General features: G+C 40.5%; 1 protein-coding gene across 2 annotated transcripts in view; it reads right to left on the reverse strand.

Annotated features, from left to right (window-relative positions):
- Window positions 1–23,895, reverse strand: part of TPST1 (tyrosylprotein sulfotransferase 1) — a 61,126-nt gene that overhangs the window by 20,837 nt on the left and 16,394 nt on the right. For both annotated transcript variants that reach the window (XR_012155480.1, XM_073315996.1), the window contains exons 2-3: window positions 22,631–23,571; window positions 8,383–8,581 (exon numbers count right to left, since the gene is read on the reverse strand). Coding sequence is in view for 1 of the 2 variants with exons in the window: in XM_073315996.1 (XP_073172097.1) it covers window positions 8,383–8,581; window positions 22,631–23,475 (1,044 nt within the window). In the remaining variant the exon portion in view is untranslated. The remainder of the gene's footprint in view (window positions 1–8,382; window positions 8,582–22,630; window positions 23,572–23,895) is intronic.

Here is a 23,895-nt window from a genome sequence, read left to right on the forward strand (position 1 = left end):
AGAACCCCCACGCTTTTTCCTCTAACACATGTAAGTTTTCTTCTCACAATCTCTTTATGGTGAACATCAGAACCTTTAGGAATTGTCAAAAGAAATGACTGGAATATGTAACACTGTGTCCACAAATTAATTCAGTGTGGAGTGTGTGCCAAAGAAAAACTAGAGTAATATGTTACAGATGTGAGAGGAAACTGCACAGCCAGTCATAATACAAGAATAAGCCAATTTCAATTGGGCATAAGTCAAAATCTAATAGTCACAAGGAATCCTCCAGTTTTTGCTATACTCTATTCAACTCAACAGATGCCTCTGTGCAAGTTCACTATTTTGACTGAGCTGCAGGCACATCAGATATTCTTAAAATATAATGAAGTGATTCTAATACCTTATATTCTTCACTTGGTAAATGGGCTACTAGTTTGTAGCATTTCAGAAAACACCAATTATTAATATTTTATGTGTACATATGAACACAATTACAAAAGATTCCTTTGTGTGTGAGGATACTGAATCTGTTTATCTCTTATATTTCTAGAAAAAGCCACTGTAAGGTTAACTATTAACACACCAAACTTGAGTCACTGTGAGGCGATCCTTAAAGTAAAGTGGATGAGCACAACAAGAATATCAAAAGATTTGCTTATATTATAAAAAAAACACTAATAAAGCGCAAAATTCTGCGTAAATGCCCAGAAGGCATTTGAAGTGTTGAAGTCAGTAGGTGCCATGTATGCATCAAGGGACAGAAGTATTTTTATTTATTTGTCCCTCTGCATGCACTGATCTATATCCAGCACTATTCAGACTCTAGTGACACACATCTTCCACCTCCGTACCCAATGCCCTGCATAAGAATGGATATCTTGCATGCATCCACACAGTACAGTACAAGCATGCAAGGCCCAACATGAAATTAATGAAGCAATTAGTCCACAATGAAAAACAGTTGCTTGCAAGACCAATAATTTATTATTACCAGAAATATCTTAAAATAAAGCTATTTTAAGGGAAGCTCATAACTTGTGAAATGTTATTCAAATGAGCTGTACGTTGCCAGGAATGGCAAATTATAATTCACTGAAAAACTGCTATGGAAGGTTTTTGCTTCTCCAAACGCAACTTTTAAAAAAACCAAAACTTCTAAGATTTGTAAAAGTTAAATTACTCTTATTTCTTCCCTGTAGATGTGATGTGTTTGTAGTCTTGTCCGTCCTAGTAAATGCTCCTTCACAGAACTTTTTTTTCTTAGCATGTGCTAATAATAATCTATTTCTTTCAACTGATGTAGGTCAGAGAAGGGCATCCCAAATTACTGAAAGGCTGATAATCATCCTCAATTTTTATATCTTCTTCATTTCCAAACTCCTTATACAAATATGAATCATTCACATCCAGCTCAGCAACACCTACAACTGAATCCTCTGTCTTCACCATATCTCTTCACTTGCTGGGAATGTTAACATCCATTTCCTATGTCGCTCTTTGGATGCTTTCCCAACAACTGGAATAGATTGCCATTGAGGTTACGCTGCCAGATACTGTACACAGGACAAAGTTCTTGCTGTTGAAATGAAACTTTTCTCGGGTTTCTCTTAACCTTAACTTGTGAATAAATAACTTTTCACAAGTTATAATCTGTTCTATTCAGCCATATGGACAAATGGGTTTTAGATATTAAAAGGCGAGTGGGCATTACTATTCATGAAGACAAAAGCCCTCAGAGTCACCAATGCAAAAATCCTAATCAAACAGAAGAAGTCACTGGGGCAGCAAAGCCACCCTCTTCTAACAATGTAAATTATCACAAGCATGAAGTAGAGAGGTAATTATTCTTATTACAAGCAGCTGTAATTATTTTTAACCAGGTACCTCCAGAGATAAGCAGTACTACTTAATTTAACTACTTACATTCCAACAGAATCAAAATCAGGCGGCAAACTTAAAATCCCAGTGTTTGGGTTAATCAACTTCAGATTCTGTGGCATCTTTTGTTTATTCTTCAAAAAGACAGCAAAGCATATGATAACCTGACATTTCAGTCATCCTGGGACTTTTTCCAGAGATTGCTTTTTAAATCCACCCCAAGTAATTTACATAGGATATCTGTAGCACTCTACTCCTGCCAAACCAGGGGCAAAAGACTCAGTTCAAAACTCAAATTTGGCAACCAGGCCAGCCAGCTTTAAAGATTACAGTCCTTAAAGTTAGTGAACTAGTTTTAAGTCTGGTTACTTACACAAAGGAAATAAGCTAAAGCTTGAAAGTTAAACCCCATGCATGACAGAAGAGAAAAAAAAATGAGCTGCCAAATTACAGTAAAGGCTTTTTTTAAAAAAAAAATCTAATCTTGAAGCAATTGTGAACAAAATTGATTTACAAACTATAATAATGTCACAAAGTATCAGTACTTGATAGACTTTTCTTAAGTGATAAAGATAAAGAAAGTCTATTTACTTAAAACGGAGCACCAGCCTTCCAAATAATTGCTTTTTACTGAAGGGGGGTGCCTTTCACACCTAAATCACTAAGCCCTTGTCTAAATAAGACACAGAGTTGGGTTAACACCATTCTACTCATGAATTTCTTGGCTAACTTAGCCAAGTCTTAAAAGTAATTTACACAGGCCACACTGCATACTATTTCTAACAACAAACAGTATTTCATGTTAATTTCATACCAAACAACAGAATAAGTTGTGTATATTAAGATATTTAGAGTATGTTTATGGAATATTTTCTAGATCACCAAATATTACACAATTTTATTGCTATTTATGATTTATTCTTGAGAAAGCTATGGAAAGCTTCTGAAGAAATTTTCCTTCAATATAATATTACTGAAACCATTACCATCTAATGTATGTATAAGTTCAAAAATACCACTTATTCAGATATGTAAATGGCCAGGTTTATGGACTATGCCTCACTTATTTTATAAAGGAAAAAGGTTCTTCCTATTAGTTCAGAGACTGTACAAACAATCCTAACTGACTACCTAAATATTTACATGTAAATGCCTTTTCATCTTTAACAAAATACATTGTTTCACAAATTTTCACAGTAGTCAAACGTCTTCCTGCTTTCTACTAAGCTCCAAATTTGAGGAATATAGTCTTCTGACCTGCAATTCTGTAACTGGCTTACTTTTATGCCATTTTTACATTATATAGATATGCACACACAGATACATATACATGCACGTATACATACATTCTATAGGTGGAACAGATATCAGTATTCTAATATATAAGTTACACTTTGCAGTATAAATTGCTTAAAAATAAAGTGCCGAGCCTTAGTGAAACCATGAGGCAGGCCAGAAAGGCAAAGAAGGAAACGTGAGATAGCAAATATATATGACAGAGCATGAGGGATTAGTCTTTTTAATTATACTTATTTAATTTTCTGCTAATATGCACATAAATTAAAGAGGTGGTCATTTAATTTCAGTGTTCTAGTAATATGAACAGTCCATTCTAGCTCTGCTTTTGGAATTGAACTTACTAACTACCTTATTAGGCTTCAGTTTAGGGGAGATTATTCCTTCCAATAAACATTTAAATTTAATAGGCAAATAAAACCACAACTACTACTCAGCACTGTACTCCTGGTGGAGTGAATAACTATGTTTATGGGAAGTTCTTGATTTGTTGCCTTATAAGTAGGACCCTGCCAAATTCACGGTCCATTTTGGTCAATTTCATGGTCATAGGATTTTAAAAATCATAATTTTCACGATTTCAGCTATTTAAATCTGAAATTTCACAGTGTTGGAATTGTACGGGTCCTGACCCAAAAAGGAATTGTGGAGGGGTTGCAAGGTTATTGTGGGGGGAGGAGATGCGGGGGCAGGCACAGTACAGCTACCCTTACTTCTGCACTGCTGCTGGTGGCACTGCCTTCAAAGCTGGGCAGCTGGAGAGTGGCTACTGCTTGCCAGGAGCCCAACTCTGAAGGCAGAGCCACCGCGAGCAGCAGCTCAGAAGTAAGGATGACACGGTATGGTATTGCCACCCTTACTTCTGCACTGCTGCCTGCAGAGCTGGGCCCCTCAGTCAGCAGCCACCACTTTCCAGCCACCCAGCTCTGAAGGCAGCAGTGCAAAAGTAAGGATGGCATGGTATGGTATGGCATTGCCACCCTTACTTCTGCACTGCTACTGGCAGGGCACCACCTTCAGAGCTGGGCACCCGGCGAACAGCCGCTGCTCCCTGGCCACCCAGCTCTGAAGGCAGCATAGAAGTAAGGGTGGTAATACCGTGACTCCCCCCTCCCCAAAATAACCTTGCAACCCCCTGCAACTCCCTTTTGGGTCAGGACCCCCTATTTGAAAAACACTTCTCTCCCTATGAAATCTGTATAGTACAGGGTAAAAACACACAAAAGACCACATTTCACAGGGGGAGACCACATTTCACAGTTCGTGATGCGTTTTTCATGGCCGTGAATTTGGTAGGGCCCTACTTATAAGCCTGAAGGCAGAAAGTAGTGCTTCAGTATCCAAATCCTCTAGGTTCCCTGTGTAGTACCGACAGAGCATCAGATTTCTTCCACAGTTTAGTTCTATGCAAGTAGAATGTTTACTGTCCTTACCAGACCGAGAGTACATAGTTTTTTTCAAAATGAAAGGGGGATCTTGACAAAAAGAGGACACGGTATTTTCTCCCAAGAGAAATTCTGTGTTAGCAGAGTCCACTGCACACCTCAGAACTGCTGTAACTGGGAAAGTTTAAATTTAATACTGTTTTATGGAAATGGCCACAAAGGTTATTAATCCTCTCAGTCAACATGATGGATAAAAATGGGCAAACTTCAGAGTCAGAAAATACAATTTTAGTAGAAGTTAGAAATACTACATTGTTTTTCTAGGCAATGAGAGAGTGTGAAGGAGTTTCTTGAATGTGGTGCATCTTCCAAAAAATGGAAAGTCTATAGAAGCAGCAGGTAAAAAGCGGTTAACTCATGAGCGATTAACTCAAAAAAATGAATTGAGATTAAAAAAATTAATCGCAATTAATCGCAGTTTTAATTGCGCTGCTAAACAATAGAATACTAATTGAAATTTATTAAATATGTTGGATGTTTTTCCTATATTTTCGTATATATTGTATTGAGTGTTATAATTGAAATCAAAGTGTATATTTTTATTACAAATATTTGCACTGTAAAAATGATAAACAAAAGAAATAGTATTTTTCAATTCATCTCATACAATACTGTAGTGCAATCTCTTTGTTGTGAAACTGCAACTTACCAATGTAGATTTTTTTTTGGTTACAAAACTGCACTCAACAGCAAAAGAATGTAAAATTTCAGAGCCTACAAGTCCACTCAGTCCTTGTATGTGTATGGTGAAATCAAAGTTTACAGTCGTTTACTGATAGAAAGCTAATCCTTCCAAGCCTAAACAACAGTTTCAGCTATTCTATAGTTCATTATGAATCCACAATGTCCCAGGAACACGTAGGGTCAGAGGGCATGGCAAATTGTCACCACATAGGATTGTACCTTCATCAGTAGGTCATACAGCTAGTAGTAGACCTGGAAGCCCACATCTCAGGCTGGCTACTGGGATGACCAACAACTTTTATGATCAATGGAGGAGCACGAGATAAGTCAAATGGTACTGTGTGGAACTGAGAAGTGATTCCCAATTGTGAAGTGTGGGAAATGTTGGTGGCATGGAATTCCTGGCACATGAAGATAAGCCTTCTTGAGATTTGTGAAGCATAAGACAGCTTGAGTGACGGAGAGTAGGAGGAGAGTCTGTTGCTTGGTTCAACGTCTCCATTCTGAAGTACGTTTTGCATACTGAGAGATGGAGGATGGAATGGATAAAACCTTATGTTCTTTTCATCACCGTGAAGAATCAAGAACAGAAATCAGTGTCTGTCTTTTGAGGACATTGGGAATATTGCTTCAAGAGAAAGAAAACTTTGCTACAGTCTAGAAAGCTTCATTTTTTTAAACAGACAAAGAGACAGCAGGGAATAGCTCTTGAAATTCCTTCTTTAAAAGTCTTGAGAGCAGGCTCATTCATAGTGGTACTGACTCAGACAGACAAAAATTCTTGAGCCTACCTATAAGGGGAAATAGTACAGCTGAGCTACAAGAGCTCCACTATCTTGCAAAAAAAATAAAATAAAATAAAAAATCCTTCATTGGGAGTGTTTCTACGGTTAGTTTTGGTGAAGATTTTCCTGGCTCAGGTGGATCAAAAGGATTGGGCAAGACTGGAAATTCTATTCAGGTTTGAGGAGTCCTTTAGGGCCATTGCTAGGGACTTGCCAAAAAAGTTTCAGTCCAAAGGGTTCCAGAACCAAGTTCTCTGGAAGCAAATACCTGTTTTGTGGTGGGGGTTGGCAGATGAGAGACTGGATTGCTGGTTTGGCTATCTTGAAAACGGAATTAACTAATCCAGCCAAGTGCTCCACATCTTCATTAGCAAATAGGTAACTCAAATCATCTCATTTGGAGCACTTAAGTGTGAGAAGAAGCTAGAGTACTGGGGCAAATACCTGCTAAATCTAGGATAAACTCTTTTATGAAAAGAACAGTTTCCTTTTTAGAGGCTGGCATTTATGGACCTTAGTTTGACCATCTGAAAAAGGTGATCCTAAAATGGTGCTTAGAGCAAGAAGGAGAGAAGGAAACTATTCAAGGAAGTAGGGAGGTATCGGAGACCAAGGATCTCTGAATAATTTGAATTTGTGGGAAGGCAAGAGAGGACAGAAGGAGGCAGGTTAAAGGTCTCTGAGTGAAGGCAACATCCGAAGACACATAAGTGAATGTAGGGACACGCACATCAGGCTAAACAAAGCACATAGGATCAGTTTTAACCGTAGCAACAGAAGCCAACCATCATGCCAGTTTCGGGGGCCTGCCCACGTCTTCTCCAACTGTCAACCTGAGTTTCCTGTTTGCCATGTTACTGGAACAGGAGGAGCAGAGGAGCAGGGAATATGGCCAACAGACAAGTATCTGCTGAAGAGAAGAATCCCAAGTGATGATGTAGAAGATGAGTTGAAATTACATGAGGAAACCAAACACAGGAATCAAAGTTATAAAGAGGACTGAGATCAATTGTTCTCCACATGCACTGAAATAGAACAAGAAGTAATGGGCTTAATCTGCAGCAAGAGAGATTTAGGAGAGCTATTAGGAAAAAACCTATCTATAAGTAAGCTTTGGAAGAAGCTTTCAAGGAAGGTTGTGGAATCCCATCATTGGAGGATTTTAAGAACAGGTTGGATGAACACCCTTCAGGAATGGTCTAGGTTTACTTGGTCCTGCCTCAGTGCCGTGACCTGGACTTGATGACCTCTTGAGGTCCTTTCCAGACCTACATTTCTATGATTCTATGAGTCCCTTAATGTTGTAAACAGGACCCTACTCAACCAGTGAATCAACTGGGAATCTACTGTTACATTAGGGAAGTCCAAAGCCTTTCTTCAAGTGTTTCCCCAAAGCCCCACCCCTTGCCAGTCAGATCAAACTGGAGCGAGAGGGAAAAGTTGGCTAATAGTCCTAAGGAAAAATGGCCCTCAGAGAGAGAGCCTAAGGAAATCTCTGCCACTGAGCTTGGAGAGTCTTGGGAGCATCTTCATTTTACACTTCATCACACAAAACTATAAAGTGCCAACAGGAGAAAGGAAAAAAGAAACTTTTTTCCTGCTTCTGAGATTTGGAAAATGCAAAAGAAAAGATACAAAGCAATTCCAAGCTTGACACAGCAATAGATTCACCATAGTACAGAAACAAATGGTTAATGAAAAACAAGAGTTTTAAAAAAATCTCTGTAGTTTGATCTTTAAAGAGGAGCTAGAAATATTTATATCAATGAATATTTGTATCTGAGAAACCTAAAACAGGAGTATTTCATTCTCCTGCTTTGCAGATGAGTCACGGAGGAGCTCAGGAAGGATTTTCCTTCTTCCCTTAAGTATACTCAGTTAGCTAGTGCATCATGGGATGTGGGAGAGTGATTCACTTTCTCTAAAACCATTGGGAGGCAGAAGTAATGGTCTGATCTGCAATGGTAAATCTCATAGTCTTATACGCTTTCCTATAATACTCAACATTGAAGCTCTTTAACAACTCCATGCATGCCAGTATGTTGGAGGCAGCAATGAAGGGAGTCATTTTCAAAGGCATAATGGGCTATTAGGCACCCAAATCGTATTGAAAGTCAATGGGAGTTGGAGGCCTAACTGTTCATAGTGCCTATGAAAATCTCCTCCAAAAGCTCTTTAAAAAGTTGCAGTTAGGAAAGCAATAAATTACTGTTTTATAGTCCACATTAAAACAAAATCTCCTCAACATTTCTTTCATAACGGAAGATACACTTTTAGCCAACTAGATTTCATATACAAAAATACATTACCCTTCGTGTGTTTTCAAGAACTTTTTGATCTGGCTTTCCATAATTTGGTGGATTGGCATATGGGTCGTAGCCAAGTTTTGCTAACATCGGCGCTATCACTGGCATGTCTTGTAGAACATCTGAAGGTATTTTTCCAACCCATTTGGACAAAGCTTCCACATTGACTGGTTTGATTACTTGATCTGTAGATCTTTCAACTCTGCAAAAAGAAAAAGAAGTAGCTACTATTTTTCACTCAACCACTGTTTACTGTGTAATTGGCATTGAGATCTTTAGGTCTTTTCATAATTGCATGTTTACATAAAGCTGTTAGGAGATAAGACATTGGTCCATACATACACAGGGACAGCAAGAAAACAGGGAAAAATCAGGGTTTGTTGTTTATCATTTCTCCTGGACTATAAGTAGGACTCAGAAGGATTTTTTTAAAATCCTGTGTTACCCACTCTTTTCTATGGTCACTTCTTCCTTGGATAAGATCATGTACAACTCAGCTTTTTATTATGGGTTTAGGAAAATTGACACACTATGTGCTAATAAAATGTTGACTCCCAGCTATTTAATATATGGTCCACAGCACAGACTGAATAGTTCTAGACTCTACCATGAAGTAAAATACTTTGATTCATTTTTCCAAACTTTCTTCCTAATTAGAAAAGTACACAGCTCCTTAGATGTTAGTATTCATCTTTTTTCTGTGAAAACAGATTAAAATCAAAACCTTTCCACAAAAAGTCCCTCGGGGGATATTTAACTCCTGTACCATAAGTAACACCACGTGGTATGTCATCATACAACTGCAATTCCAACTGAATAGCTAAACATGTAGGGGAACTATTGCTAAATACATAGCTGTCATGTCTGCCTACAGTCAATGCACTACCTGTACCTAACTTACTGATGGAAAGCATTTTAAGCACAAAAGGCTCTACCTAGGCTCTAATACCTAGCTCTTGTTACAGAAGTTTTCTTCAGTAGATCTCAAAGCACTTTACAAAGACAGTAATTATCATTCCCCCCACTTTACAGGTAGGGAAACTGAGGCACAAAGAGGCAAAGGGATTTGCCCATGATCATCGCATAGGCCATAAAACCAAGTTCTAGTCTACATTTAAAAACCAAAACACAAGAACACTAGCCAAACTCTTGCTTTATTAAAAAGACTCCTCTCTACTAGAACAAACAGGAAACAATGCAAGTTAATGAAGCATGGAGATTCCAGGTAAGACTCAGCAATTGGTAACTGACTCAGAATTAAGACAGCAGATATCTCTTGAGAAAAATAAAGGGAAATTTGATCGAATAGTCCCTGTAGCTTCAAGATAGGGAGCCAAAGTGCCATAACTTCATTGACTTAAGTCACTTTACAATAATAATGAGCGTATCTAATTAATCTGATAATTGTGAGAAGAGACTGAACAGTTTTTGCCTCATAGGTAATGATTATAATTACTGATTCATAAGCAGCTAGTTGACTTTGAGGATGTCTGGTTTGGAGAAGTATTCTATTAAAATTTCCAATTTTCTGGGGTCCAAGGTCAAAGTTTTCAAAAGCACATGCCTAAAAACGAGACCACTAATTTCATACTCAAGCAACCAAATAAGTAGTTTCATTTTCAGTGACGCTGAACACCAAGCACTCCCACAGATTACAGTGAAAACTAATGAACGTCTATTTTTTCAAGTGGAAGCTGTGAGAATCCCTTCTAGTTTTGAAGTAAGTCATCAAAAGGGATGCCAGTGAGAAACAGGTTGGTTTTGGTCCTTCTCTACTTTGCTGCAGTTTTAAATGGAGTGTACATGAGTTTCCCACTTAGGCCTGGACTACAGTATGCAGTTATTTCAGAATTAGCCGAGTTACCTCGAAATAAAACTGGTTCCGTCCACACGACCAAACCAGTTTTTTCAATTTAAAGGGCTCTTTACTACGATTTCTGTACTCCACCTCGGCAAGTGGAGTAGCACTAAAATCGAGATCACAGTTCCGGGTTACAGGTACTGTGGATGCAATTCGATGATATTGGCCTCTGGGAGCTATCCCAGAATGCTCCCTTGTGACCACTCTGGACAACACTCTGAACTCCGATGCACTAGCCAAGTAGGCAGTAAAAGCCCTGGGAACTTTTGAATTTCCTGTTTGGTCACCATCAGTACAAGTGACCATCAGCATAGTACACCATCACAGGCAACCATGCAGAGTCCACCATCACAGGCGACCATGCAGTGCCGGATTCGCAGACGAGCTCCAGCATGGTCCGAATGGGAGGTACTGGATCTCATTGCATGTTGGGGAGACAAATCTGTTATGGCAGAACTACGTTCCAAAAAAAGGAACACAAATACGTATCTTAAAGTCTCCAGGGCCATGACGGAAAGAGGCTACTCCAGGGACACAGAACAGTGTCGTACAAAAATCAAGGAGCTCAGGCAAGCATACCAAAAAGCCAGGAAGGCAAACGGGTGCTCTGGGTCACAGCCCCATACATGCCGCTTCTACCGTGAATTGCATGCAATTATGGGTAGTGAAGACACCACTACCCCATCACTGTCCATGGACACCTGCAAGGGGGGAGTAGCACGGAGCGAGGAGGATGAGTTTTTGGAGGACGAAGAGGAGGAGGACAGTGCACAGGCGGCAAGTGGGGAATCTGTTTCCCCCCCTAGCCAGGAACTATTCTTAACACTGGAGCCAATAGACTCCCCCTACTCCCAAAGTATGCTCCCGGGCCATGACCCTGGAGAAGGCACTTCTGGTGAGCGAGAGCTTGATCGGAGCCACGCGGTGGGGGGTGGAGGAAAACCCAGCCACGCTGGGCTGTTTGCGTTTAGTTTAAAGAGCTCATCCCTGCTCAGAGGCTCATCAGAGCCCCGCGGTGTGTGTGTGGGGGCGGGGTGGGTTGCATGGAGCGATCATCCCAGAGAGCCCGCAGGCTGCCTGCAAGCTGAATTCTGTTGCCTGGCCGCTGCCTGCAAGCTGAATTCTGTTGCCTGGCCGCATGTGATGGCTTACTCACACCAAAGTGGCAGGCACTTCAGTATAGGAGGCAAAATGAGACCTTGTACAGAAAGAATATGTGCTGTGTACTATGAATTGCCTGTTTCACTGAGAAACAGTGTCCCCTTTGTTCTCTAAAATGTATCTTTTAAAATACTACCCTCCCTTTTTCTCCTCCTGCAGCAGATGCAAACGTTTCAATGCGGCCCCTGTCTACTCGGTCCCAGAAGCTGGTCCAGAGTAGAAGGCAGAAAAAACAAACTCGGGACGACATGTTTGCCGAGCTCATGCAGTCCTCCCGCACTGATAGGGCCCAGTTGAATGCATGGAGGCAAACAATTGCGGAGTCGCATAAAGCATTACATGAATACAAAGAGAGGAGGGACGCACACGATGAGAGCAGGCAGGATGCTATGGTCAAGTTCATCGGGGAGCAAACTGACATGCTCCGCTGTATGGTGGATCTAATGTGGGAAAGGCAGCAAGACCACAGACTGCTGCTGCAGCCCCCAAATAACCGCCCTCCCTCCTCCCTAAGTTCCATAGCCTCCTAACCCAGACGCCCAAGAACACAACAGGGGAGGCTACGGGAACCCACACAGTCAACCCCAGAAGATTGCACAAGCAGCAGAAAGCTGGCATATCCTAAATTTTGATTTGGTTTCTGGACTTGTCCTTCCCCCCTTCTCCACCGCCCTAACCCAACTCCCACCCCCATCTAGCTTCTGATTTCTCTCAATGTTTTGTGCAACAAATAATAAAGAACGTTTTTTAAACAATTGTGACTTTATTTCCTTTCATATTATATATATATGGGGCAGGTAACTTTAAGAGAAACAAACAATTCTCACACCGTACCCTGGCCAGTCATGAAACTGGCTTTCAAAGCTTCTCTGATGTGCAACGCGCCCTGCTGCGCTCTTCTAATCGCCCTAGTGTCTGGCTGTGCGAAACTGGCCGTCAGGCAAGTTGCCGCAACCTCCCACCCCGCCACAGACATCTCCCCCTTATTCTCACAGATATTGTGGAGCACACAACAAGCAGTAATTACAATTGGAATATTGGTTGTGCTGAGATCTAACCGAGTCAGTAAACTGCGCCAGCGCGCTTTCAAATGTCCAAACACATTCTACCAGCATTCTGCACGTGCTCAGCCTATAGTTGAACTGCTCCTTACTACTGTCCAGGGTGCCTGTGTACGGCTTCATAAGCCATGGCATTAAGGGGCAGGCTGGGTCCCCGAGGATAACTATAGGCATTTCAACATCCCCAACAGTAATTTTCTGGTCTGGGAAGTAAGTCCCTTCCTGCAGCTGTTCAAACGGACCAAAGTTCCTGAAAATGCGAGCGGCATGCACCTTTCCCAGCCATCCCACGTTCATGTCAGTGAAACGTCCCTTGTGATCCACCAGTGCTTGCAGCACCATGGAAAAGTACCCCTTGCGGTTTATGTACTGGCCGCCCCAGTGTTCCGGGGCCAAGATAGGGATATGCGTTCCATCTATCGCCCCACCGCAGTTAGGGAACCCCAGCGCATTAAAGTCATCCACAATGGTCTGCACATTCCCGAAGTCACTACCCTTGATAGCAGCTGGTCAATGATTATGTTAGCTAGTTGCAGCACAGCAGCCCGCACAGTAGATTTTCCCACTCCAAACTGATTCCCAACTGACCGGTAGCTGTCGGGCGTTGCAAGCTTCCACAGGGCTACGGCCACTCGCTTCTCAACTGTGAGGGCTGCTCTCATTTTGGTGTCTTTGCGCTTCAGGGCAGGGGACAGCAAGTCACAAAGTTCCATGAAAGTGGCCCTACACATACGAAAGTTTCTCAGCCACTTGGAATCACCCCTTACCTGCAACACTACGCGGTCCCACCAGTCTGTGCTTGTTTCCCGGGCCCAGAATCGGCGTTCCACAGCATGAACCTGGCCCAACAGCACCACAATCTCCCAATCGCCACATGTTGTGCTTCTAGGAACGTTTGTGTTTTTGTGTCCTCATCGGTATAGTAATCGCGCTGTTGTCGCTTCCTCGCCCGGTTTTGCAGGTACTGCACCTACTGCTGGATAATGCGCGAGGTATTTACAATGGTCAAAACTGTAGCGGAGATCTGATCGGGCTCCATGGCTATGGCGCCTACACGGGTAATCCTGGGAAAAGAGGGCAAAATGTAGGAGATCACAGTGGCAACGGAAGCTGTGCAGTTCGGTTCATGGTAGCCGAACAACGGCAGAAAATGGTTGTCTTCTGTGGCTTTCACGGAGGTGGGAGCCCAGGACAGACAACATGGAGAAGCTCGGAAGCGTGGCAATAGCGGAAGAGCAGAGTTGGCGGCGGAAGCTGTGCTGCTCGGTTCACGATGGCCAACCACAGTTGAGTTGGAGAGGTGGATTCATGGAGAGCAGCGGCGCACCGTCTGCTGAAAGCAGTATGGCGTCTGCATGCCAAAAAGGTGCGAAACCATTGTCTGCCATAGCTTTATGACGACACACACCCAGAAACACCTGCGAGAATGTTTTTGCCCCATCACACACTGGGAGCTTAACCCAGAATTCCAATGGGCAGCGGGAACTGTGGGATAGCTACCCACAGTGTCCCGCTCCGACATTCAACGCTAGCCTTGGTACTGTGGACGCAATCTGCTGAATTCACATGCTTTAGTGGGGACACAGAAGACGGAATGTATAAAATAGCTTCCGAAAATTCGAATAGAATAATTTTGAAATAATTTCGTACTGTAGACATATCCTTAGAGAATCATTAGAATTGGATTTTAGGAGGACTGAGATGGCAAAGGGAATACAGCACAAAGCGTCATGACATCAAAAGAAGTCCGCAGAGATGGGACAGGACCCAAAAGATGAGCACAACCACTGAAGTCAACTCTTACTAGCGTTACACTTTTGAAGGTTCTCAGACATTCAAAGACTCACAGAGCGAAAAAAACACAACAGATCAAAACTGAAATGCCCCTCTCAAAATTAGCAAAGATTGCACTTGTGTTTGCACTCTGACTCTACAAAACAAGAAGTGTTGCAATAAGATCTATGTAAATCGGATTGGCTAATAATTGTTTGTACAGAACCATGATGGAACCCCAATCAGAGATGAGGCCCCAGAGGGCTATTGTAATATAAGTAACATACAGGGCACTTACTGAATGCCCTGCACATGACAAACAGCACTTCAAACTTTAAAGAAAAAAATCCACGTCCTGCCCCTTGCCTTTTTCATCGCTTACCGCAATAACATCAGCACAGGACATTTCCTGGCAGTTAACAACTGCTTTGGGCTAATGCTAGAAGCACATTAGCACCTCCCAGAAATCATTAATTCCCAGAAAATACTGTACCAAATTTGTTTTTGCTTAAGTAAATCACGTCTCCACAGAAAAATATTTAACACAGGAAAAAAAGGACAAAACCAGGAAAAGAACCTTAGTCTAGAGCATCTGAGCAGGAAGTCATGAAAATGAGGGAGGGAGATGAGAAACAGACACACACGATAGCAGTTCCAGGTGCTACTTGAAAAGTGCAGTAATAGTTGAGATAGTGAAACAGCTGACAGCATGTAATCCAGAGCTAACCACAAGCACTTCTGTCTCTGCATGGCAGCAACAAAGAAAAAAAATTGATCTGCAAAAAAAGAATATTCCAGTACTATTTCTGCCTACTCAGCTATTTTCACAATAACCTAAAAAATATTTGTTTAAAAAAACCATTGCCAAATCCTCATTGAAAAAGGAATGGCATTTCTTTGCATTTGTGGTCACTACAGCTGCTTTCAGTTAGGTGGCAAATGCCAGGGATATATTAACAATACTCCTTATGGCTAGACTACTACATACTACAATACATTCCTTCAACAGCCATGCTGGCTATTACACTTCAAACCACAGAATGTTTTGTGCTACTACAAATCCTGCAATATACATCTTTAAAGGCCTTAGTTAGATAGAAGCCAAACTGAAATAAAATTGCTATTCCTGTTCTCTTAATAATAATGAGGCTCCAGCAGCATCAGCATAAGAAACTAAAGAATGAAGATGAAGATTATTAAGCAAATGCAGTCGAAGACACCCATAATCACTGCCCATTCAAGGCAGCAGCGGAACCAAAACAAAAAGTCAGAATATTCATTAGATGCATCTCGTATCCCGAGTTACCACTAGTAGAGCGGAGCATGGACGATGGAACTCAGCCAAAAACTAGGAGGGGAAAAGAACGTGAAGGCAAAATGTCCTTGCCTCAGGATTCTGCAAACCACTTATCTGAAAGTGACCAATATATCTGTGAGAGAGAAACAGCCTTCATGAGAATACAGGCTCTATATAAAACTGAAAATCTTAAATGAGTTTCATATTCAGACGTTTTAAAGTAAGCTCCCTCTATCATGGTGAAAGTTTCAGGAGATAACCTATGTCACTCGTAGCCTAGTTCTATAAACAGGAAGATTACTGTAAATTTGTCGTAAGTTCCAATTTATTTCCTATTTTTTTGCTGGGTGAATAATTGCTAATTGAACTTTCTGTAAAGTAGTGATGTGTCATCATCAGATTTTTCACCCAAAGTGCACCCTCTTCCTCAAAGAGGTTTTATGTCCAAATTCTGATTTTTGAGGGGATGAGACACAGAATGGGGATGTCATGGACTTTCAGTCTCTGTGGTATGTAAAACCCCAAATACTTTGTTTAAATGGGACTTTTCTGGAATTGACAACTAGCTAAAAAGGACTTAATTCTAACCTGATTGGACATGGTTACATGGCTCCTTGGTAGGCCTTGCATCTGACTTTTCCAAAGATCTTGGAGGAGATGCTACAAGGCTCGGTAAGCGAAGTTCACAAGCTATAGAAATCAAGGATATGGGCGAGAAGGTTTGCCTTTCAGGTTGAAAAACCCCCTAAGGGAAGACTGAAGCTCCAGAACTCCAAGACTGATCACCTGAGAAAGAGGAAGTCACAATATCAATGAGGCGGCTACGTCGGCTTCTGAGTAGTCTTTCCGTGCACTCGAAGAAAGCCTGCTCTAGCAGGGAGAGCCCCACTGGCGCACACTCCTGCACCATGTAGACAACGCCATAGTCTCCTTCAATACAGAACTCTTACTTATCCTTCAGTAACTGGTTCTTTAAGATGATGTGGGTGTACACTGCATTGCAGATATCCATGTGCCTCATTTATGTGCAATTGGAATCTTGAATAATGGCATCGAGGGTGCATAAGTGCTCTGTACCTCCTCGTTCTCCTTTCTGCAGATTAGGAACCTCCCTCCCAATTCAAAGCTCATGTTAGTCCCATATTTCTGCTGATAAAAGGAAGCTTTTTGGATCCCACAATTAAGCAGCAATGTTAGCGAAGTAACAAAATGAAATGGAAACCTAAAATCCAAAGGTCACAACAGTAAACATAATTTGCTGATATACAGACAGCGATGCACTGATTTACTCCAACTCAATCAGAAGGTTTAGGATAAGGAGATAGAGTCTGCAAGATTTTGCAATTCAGTTATAATTCCAGAATAATTATCTAATACTAATAATTTGGTTCTGAGCCAGTTCTTAAGTGGAACAAAAGTTGATTACTGCCAATTTACAACGCACCATGCACTCAATTTTGGTGCAGTAGTACATACTGTCAAATATCCTGACAAGCAAAAAAGTTTTAACAGTACATAACACAATGTTGTAATAAAAAAGTAAATCAAACCATGACATACTTACTAACTTTGACTTATGAGGGAAACAACTGTTACAGAGCCTATATGAACGCCTTTGTAATAATCAAGACCACGTTACCAGTTCCATCTGTGTTGTTCTGGCCAAGAAAATATTCCAGTAAAAGACCAATCAATGCACAAAGATATTGACGTTTGATCGGTTTGTTCACTACTAACATAAGCCATTGGTCATTTTTTAAGGAACAGATGGTTAGTCATTACTGGATGTGATGCTTTATGAATAAGATAATGGGGCTGTTAAATAATAGCTAGAAGATAAGACAAAGGAGAAAAAGCACAAACATATTTACTGACACAAGAGAATCAATAAGGAAACTACTATATTCTAGAGCATTATCAGACAATAGTTTGAAATATATGGCAGAACTGAAGTAAGAATGGGGTTCCATTTGTGCATATGGCCTAATTCTGTGAAGGATCAGAAACTCCTTCCTTATACAGAATAGAAGGATAATCTCAGTTATGCTACCTATGTACCAACACCGGCACCATGGAAAAGTACCCCTTGCGGTTTATGTACTGGCCGCCCCAGTGTTCCAGGGCCAAGATAGGGATATGCGTTCCATCTATCACCCCACCGCAGTTAGGGAACCCCAGCGTATTAAAGCCATCCACAATGGTCTGCACATTTCCCAAAGTCACTACCCTTGATAGCAGCTGCTACAGAGAACACTTGCCCTATATTTACATCACTGCATTGACTAAAAAAAGATAAAATGAGAGATAGTAGGTAATGTTAATATTGAATGAAATCAAACACTTGAGAAAGCTGTTATACTACAACCATTACAATGGAAGATATGCCAAGGGAAAGATCACACTTTACTGTACTCAGTATTTCAGTGTACAGGAAAAAAGCCCATAAAACTAAATACAATTGAAAATGGCCAATAGAACTGTATTGATTTGTTTTACTTTATTTAAAACAACTTTATTTAAAACAATTTATTTAAGTGACCAGGACACAGATTAACTTATCAGTACTACTTATTAAGTGTTTATTGTTTCAACTACCTTGAAATGGCACAACCAATGACATGAGTGAATGGGATCAAATATCACATCAGATAAGATTGATAATTTAGTTTTGGGGAAAAACATTGAGCAATAAACTGTTTGGAGTTTGATATTGTAGACTGCTTGGTCAGGGATCCAGGGTTTTTAAATTGTATTTTATACATTAAAATAATTTAATATTTTATTTGGAACTGGTGATCTAGTAGAGAGGGAAATTATCTGAAGAATTAGTGATTAGCTACAGGGAGCTGGGGAACTGGTTCCATCCTGCCATTGCCCGAAAGACTAGGTGGGGTTTATTACTTCAGGAGAAGTCACAGGTGGCAGTCTACTTTTGTGTTCCGGCAGCATTTTGACATCTGCACCCGCTCAATCTATTACAAACATGTACACAATTCACAATCCCTTGTGGAGAGGTCTGAGTCAGGAGAACACCCATGCAAATGTTTGGAAGTTACACATTAAATGTTTGCATTAACTACACCTCTGAGCAAATGCTCAATAAATGTTGGTACATAAGAACGGCCAAACTGGGTCAGACCAAAGGTCCATCTAGCCCAGTATGCTGTCTTCTGACAGCAGCCAATCCCAGGTGCCCCAGAGGGAATGAACAGAACTGGTAATCAAGTGATAAAGTATAAATACTTCTTAAGAAACAGGGTTAAGAGACATAGTACTACTCCCAAAAACAAAACTAGCAATAAAAATCACACTGGAGCCCCCCCCCCCTTTTTTTTTAAATAAATCAGTGCAAGGGAGATAGAGAAGTCAGAATCCTTACATTAATAAGAAGTAATCAATCCCTGCACAGTACACTGAAGTGATATTGCACATAAAGCTGGTTTGGATCCTCCCACATTTTTAGGAGTGTCCAGTTTAAAAATCATTATTCCAACAGAAAATACAACGACTACCTTTAGAGTAAAATTAACACTATAGAGACTAACACCCTTGAAGACACGAGTGTTCTAATGGTTTGTTAGTTTTTGTGACTCAGGCACGTTACTGTTGACTCAAAGTCATTACAGTGTATCAGAACAAACAGAGGTGGGCCTGAAAAATCCAATTGCTTCCCAAGGTTCCAACATAAGCAGGGACTCATTAGAAAGCTGTCTATTTTCTATTTCTAAATACTTATGAGGCACTTAGATACCAATCTCATCTTTTCCAATCCTTGTTTCTGAACCAACTGTATATTATGTGAGGAGGACTTCCCAGTTCATTATCTTCCATTTTATGGACCACTGGTCTCCATCAGCCACCTGAAGGCATCTGCAAAGAGTACCTATGCAATCCACATGCCAGTGACTCAAACCATTAGTTCAATGGTAGTGTAAGTTTACCATTGCATTTTTTTTATGGCCTGTTCCCCAAAACATCCCATTGCCACTTCCCATATCTAGCTTATTCCTCAGACCAACGGGGTTTTTGCAAACTTGTATACCCATCTTTCCAATCAACATGATAACCCTTTTTAATAAATAAAAGGGCTCATGTCAAAATATCTCTGCTCTTATATTTAAAAAAAGTATTATCCAACCTTTTAGACCGTAAGCAATTTGGGCCACCGGCTGTCATTGATTATGTCTGTACAGCACTTAGCACAATAAAGACCACAAGCAAACTGGACCTCAGACACTACCACAATATAAAATGTTCATTAATGATGACAATCAAAAGTATGGACAGTGGCACAGAAGAGTGAATTTCTTTGCATTACATCTTCCCTTGCCACAAAGGCAACCATTTCCTCTGCAGCAGCATCAGTAGCCTGATATTTTACTGGGGATGCCAGAAATCAATATAAAGTCTTTAAAACCCACTCTGTACTAAATACTGGCTTACGGATCTAACAAGTAGCCATTAATAGCTCGTTTCCAATTTTTAATATAAAATTACTTTGCTGTAGGTTTTTGAAGGATTCATCAGTGTAAATGAGAGGATTTTGCCTGTTGGCTTACCCAACTGTTTAGGGTTAGCCTTTATCCTCTCCACTGTTCAGTTAATCTTACTAGTTTATTTGAATCAACTGAAAAAAGTAGTGACCCTACTCACTATGAGAGGAGCTTCCTTCTTTCTTTCTTCTACTGCAAGAGTACCTGAGCACAGACAGGTAGTTACACACACTGTGGCCAAGAAATTTAACTGGGCACATCCCACAGCTAGGACATCACTTTTTAATTAATATAAAAAGTAACCAGAGTCCCTCTGGCAGTCCAACAGAGATGGCATAATACGGTAAAAGCTTTGCAAAATCAGGAAAGCAAAAAAGACATGATTCACATATTGAAAGAACTGTGTTTAGGAAGAGGATGGGAGGGGGAAAGAAAAAAGACTTTTCTGTATTATGAATAATGAGTTTCCACTTCTCTCAAACTCCAGCTACACATATGGGTAGACACACCAAAAGAGCTGGTCGGTGAAGAGTAAGTTAGACATCACAGGAAAGACTAAATCGTTTAAGCTCCCTCAAGAATATCAAAACCCGGATACTTCACCCAGCTCTACTCAGGAAGTCAAATGCAAAGTGTGCATGAAAGACAATTAGTAAAAGATTGGTCTACAACAGGTTTCTTATATTCAAAATACTAACCCTCTCAGAAGGCTGTGCCAAAAGAAAAAGTATGCCAATTCTGGGTCTTACTTCACTGGAACAACAGTTCCTCAAATTTCCTGAAAGATTATATTCTTGGCAGATATATCTTCAGGACTCTTCTTGTATTGACAATATACTAACCAGTACCTGAACCAAAACTACTTACAAAATAATGCCATGCCAAATAGAGCAGGTCAGCTTTCCCTTTGGGTTTGTCTACATGAGAGGCTTTTAACCGCAAGTTAATTGACAGATTGTTAATTAATGTGAGGTATACATTCTGTCTGTAGAGGCTAGCGCAGACACTCCACACACATTTGTGGAGTTTCCACATTGGATTGTGGTAACAAACTCAAGCTGATTTAGAATCCATGAATCTGAGGTTAAAAAAAACCCCTCTAATGTAGACAAACTCTTTGAGACACTCTACATTAGGACTCAGCTTCCTGAGGAATTACTAAATCATTTAAGATTGAACCCTAGATATAACTAATCTCTTAAAAAATGTATATACTGTCAATAAGATAGGCATTATCTTTAATCCGATGCAAAGATGGATTTCATACCTAAGTAATCATAGCTCATCATCAGCTTTTATCCAAATATTTAAAATTAAGAAAGTGAAATATAAACTGATACATAATCTTCCCAAACTGCAGATAGCCTTAACAAAAACTCTGAGATGTGAATGAACTGCTTCAGTCATCCAAGGACATGAATTCTGAAATCTAAATAATTTAGCTGTAATCCATTGTTAACTATTTCCTTGCTGATCATTTCAGCCTGTCCACATAATTCTTGACTGAGTTTGTAACCAGTTAATGCTTTCTTTGCTCTATACATGGTTTGTGTTCACATTAACTATGATAAATAAATAGTAATAGTAAATGTGGCATCTTGTAGTGTGTTTTGCTACTGCCAGAGGCCTAGGCTGTCACAATAGCTTCTTGTGAACAGTTCAGCACATTTTATAGTGGAGATGGGACCCCCCATAACTGTACCTAAGTAATCCAATGTAGCCAGGCCTACTTACTGCACAGGGAGCTGGAAGGAAGATATTCCAGAGCGTAGTGACCTACGTGCACTGGTTCCACTCAGTGTGCATTGTCCAGGTACCCTATATTCCTTGCTGAGGTATAGCATAACAGGGTAGCTGCCTACATTTTCCCAGAATGCATTAATACAAACATGGTTAGGCAATATGGCAGGTGCAAATATACAGTTAGCTACAGCTATGACACAATGATGCTGCTGCGCAAACTACTCTGTGTTTGTTTTAGCAAGTCAAGTCACCAACTGGTTAGAAAAACCATGATTGTACTAGTAGTGGTGATGGGACCTTTAGAAGAAACATCCAGCATGCTCATCTCACAATCCCAAACAACTTCCTATACCTTATTGGGGGTCAAAAGCCCAAACTGCCCCTTACCCAGAGCAAAATCCTACAACTTTCCTTGATATCTTCTACAAGGTAAGTATGCATTTTCAATATAAAAATCTGAAGCACACAACACTTTGAGGCCAATGAAAAAAACTGAATTTAATGTCAAAATTAAAAGACTAAAAAAGGACAATTGTACGGGTTATTTCATTTCCTACGTAATCCAGTAAAACCCTTCAATCCAAATGAAGCTGCTGCAAAATTTCATGTCAGCCACTCTGGTGACACAGAGCTTTGTTGCAGAATTTAGGTCCAACTTGCTGCAGCGTATTCTGCTCTTTATCTACAGGAACATTAAAACGGCCATAGTGAAAAGTGATTAAAGAAAATACACTACTGCTGAGACTTGTCAGCACTTGTATTTCTACAATAACCTGTAATTATACTTGGCATCAAAATGCAAGCCATGTCTAAACAGTGAAGTTTAGATCGATACAAGACACCAAGAAACACTTGTACTCACTTTGAAAGAGAGACACCACCTGCTTTCCCAATCATTTCCTCATGGTGTAGCACTGCTTGGTTCCATGGAATGTGGAGAAACTTTAATAGAGTTCTCATCCACCTTTCAGGATGTAATACAAGTTGTTCATAGTGTACCAGCATGCATCTTTCAAAACCAACCTCCATACACTGGTTATACATAGTCTCTATGGCACGATTCCACTTGGTCAAACAGTCCCTGTAGCTGTTAAGGTCAAACCCAGCTATGGTGACTTTTCTAGATATCATGGAATGCACCGATGCACGACCATCCCGTATCATTAGAAGAAATTTGGCATTGGGGAAAATTCTGGCAAGATAAGTTAAGGACTTCAGAGCAAAAGGATCTTTATTACACAAATAGGGAGCAGGTTCCCCATGTTTAACAATGATTTCCAATAAAAAGGCTTGCATGGCTGAGTCCAGAACTTCATCTGTCACCCCAGCTTCATCCAGTCTGATTTTCTCTTTACTTGATCTGGCCCACATCTGCTTAACTGCCAGAATTCGAGGGATTACCCTAGTCTCTTCTCCACAGCGGATATCGGGGTGAGCATCTAGCATGGCACGCATTAGTGTAGTGCCACTTCGAGGCACCCCTCCAATAAATATTAAAGGCATGTCTTTATTGTAAGCAAAGGTTTTATTTGCTTTTAAGTTAAAGACAGTTCTTATTGTGGTTCTCCCACTTTCCATCCTCACTGGCTGGCTGCGTTCTTCTATTCTGTGGTGACATTCCATAGCATGTTGCCCCAAATAAAACACCGTCACTGAGCTGATCACCAGACATGCCAATAACAAGTTTTGTTTGAGTTTTCCAACCATTTTGATACAATAGTCACTTTAAATAAACCAATCTTTTACTCCGGATTATCTTCAGATTTTCACGCCATGAAGATTATAGTCCAAGATGATCAAGATCTGGTGGGAATAAAAGAAAAAATTACAACTGCACTAGGAACTATTACAGATTAACATATATCTATCACGATGCCAGCTATTTCAGTTGGAGATAAATTACAAGTTCCATGGTGTGATGTTAATACCACTGAACGTAGTACATATATAGAAATTCTTGAAACAGAATATGTATTCCATGTTATACCATGTACTTCCATTATATTAATGAGTCCCCATCATCTCCTCCAGTGGATATACTCCATGAGGACTGGTTCAATTCTTTTGTTTCTCTGTGATAGCGCCAAAGCGGTGTGTGGTCTACAGCCAGCCAGATGACTGTATTAT

This window comes from Lepidochelys kempii, chromosome 17 (assembly GCF_965140265.1).
Source record: "Lepidochelys kempii isolate rLepKem1 chromosome 17, rLepKem1.hap2, whole genome shotgun sequence".
Classification (NCBI taxonomy): domain Eukaryota; kingdom Metazoa; phylum Chordata; order Testudines; family Cheloniidae; genus Lepidochelys; species Lepidochelys kempii.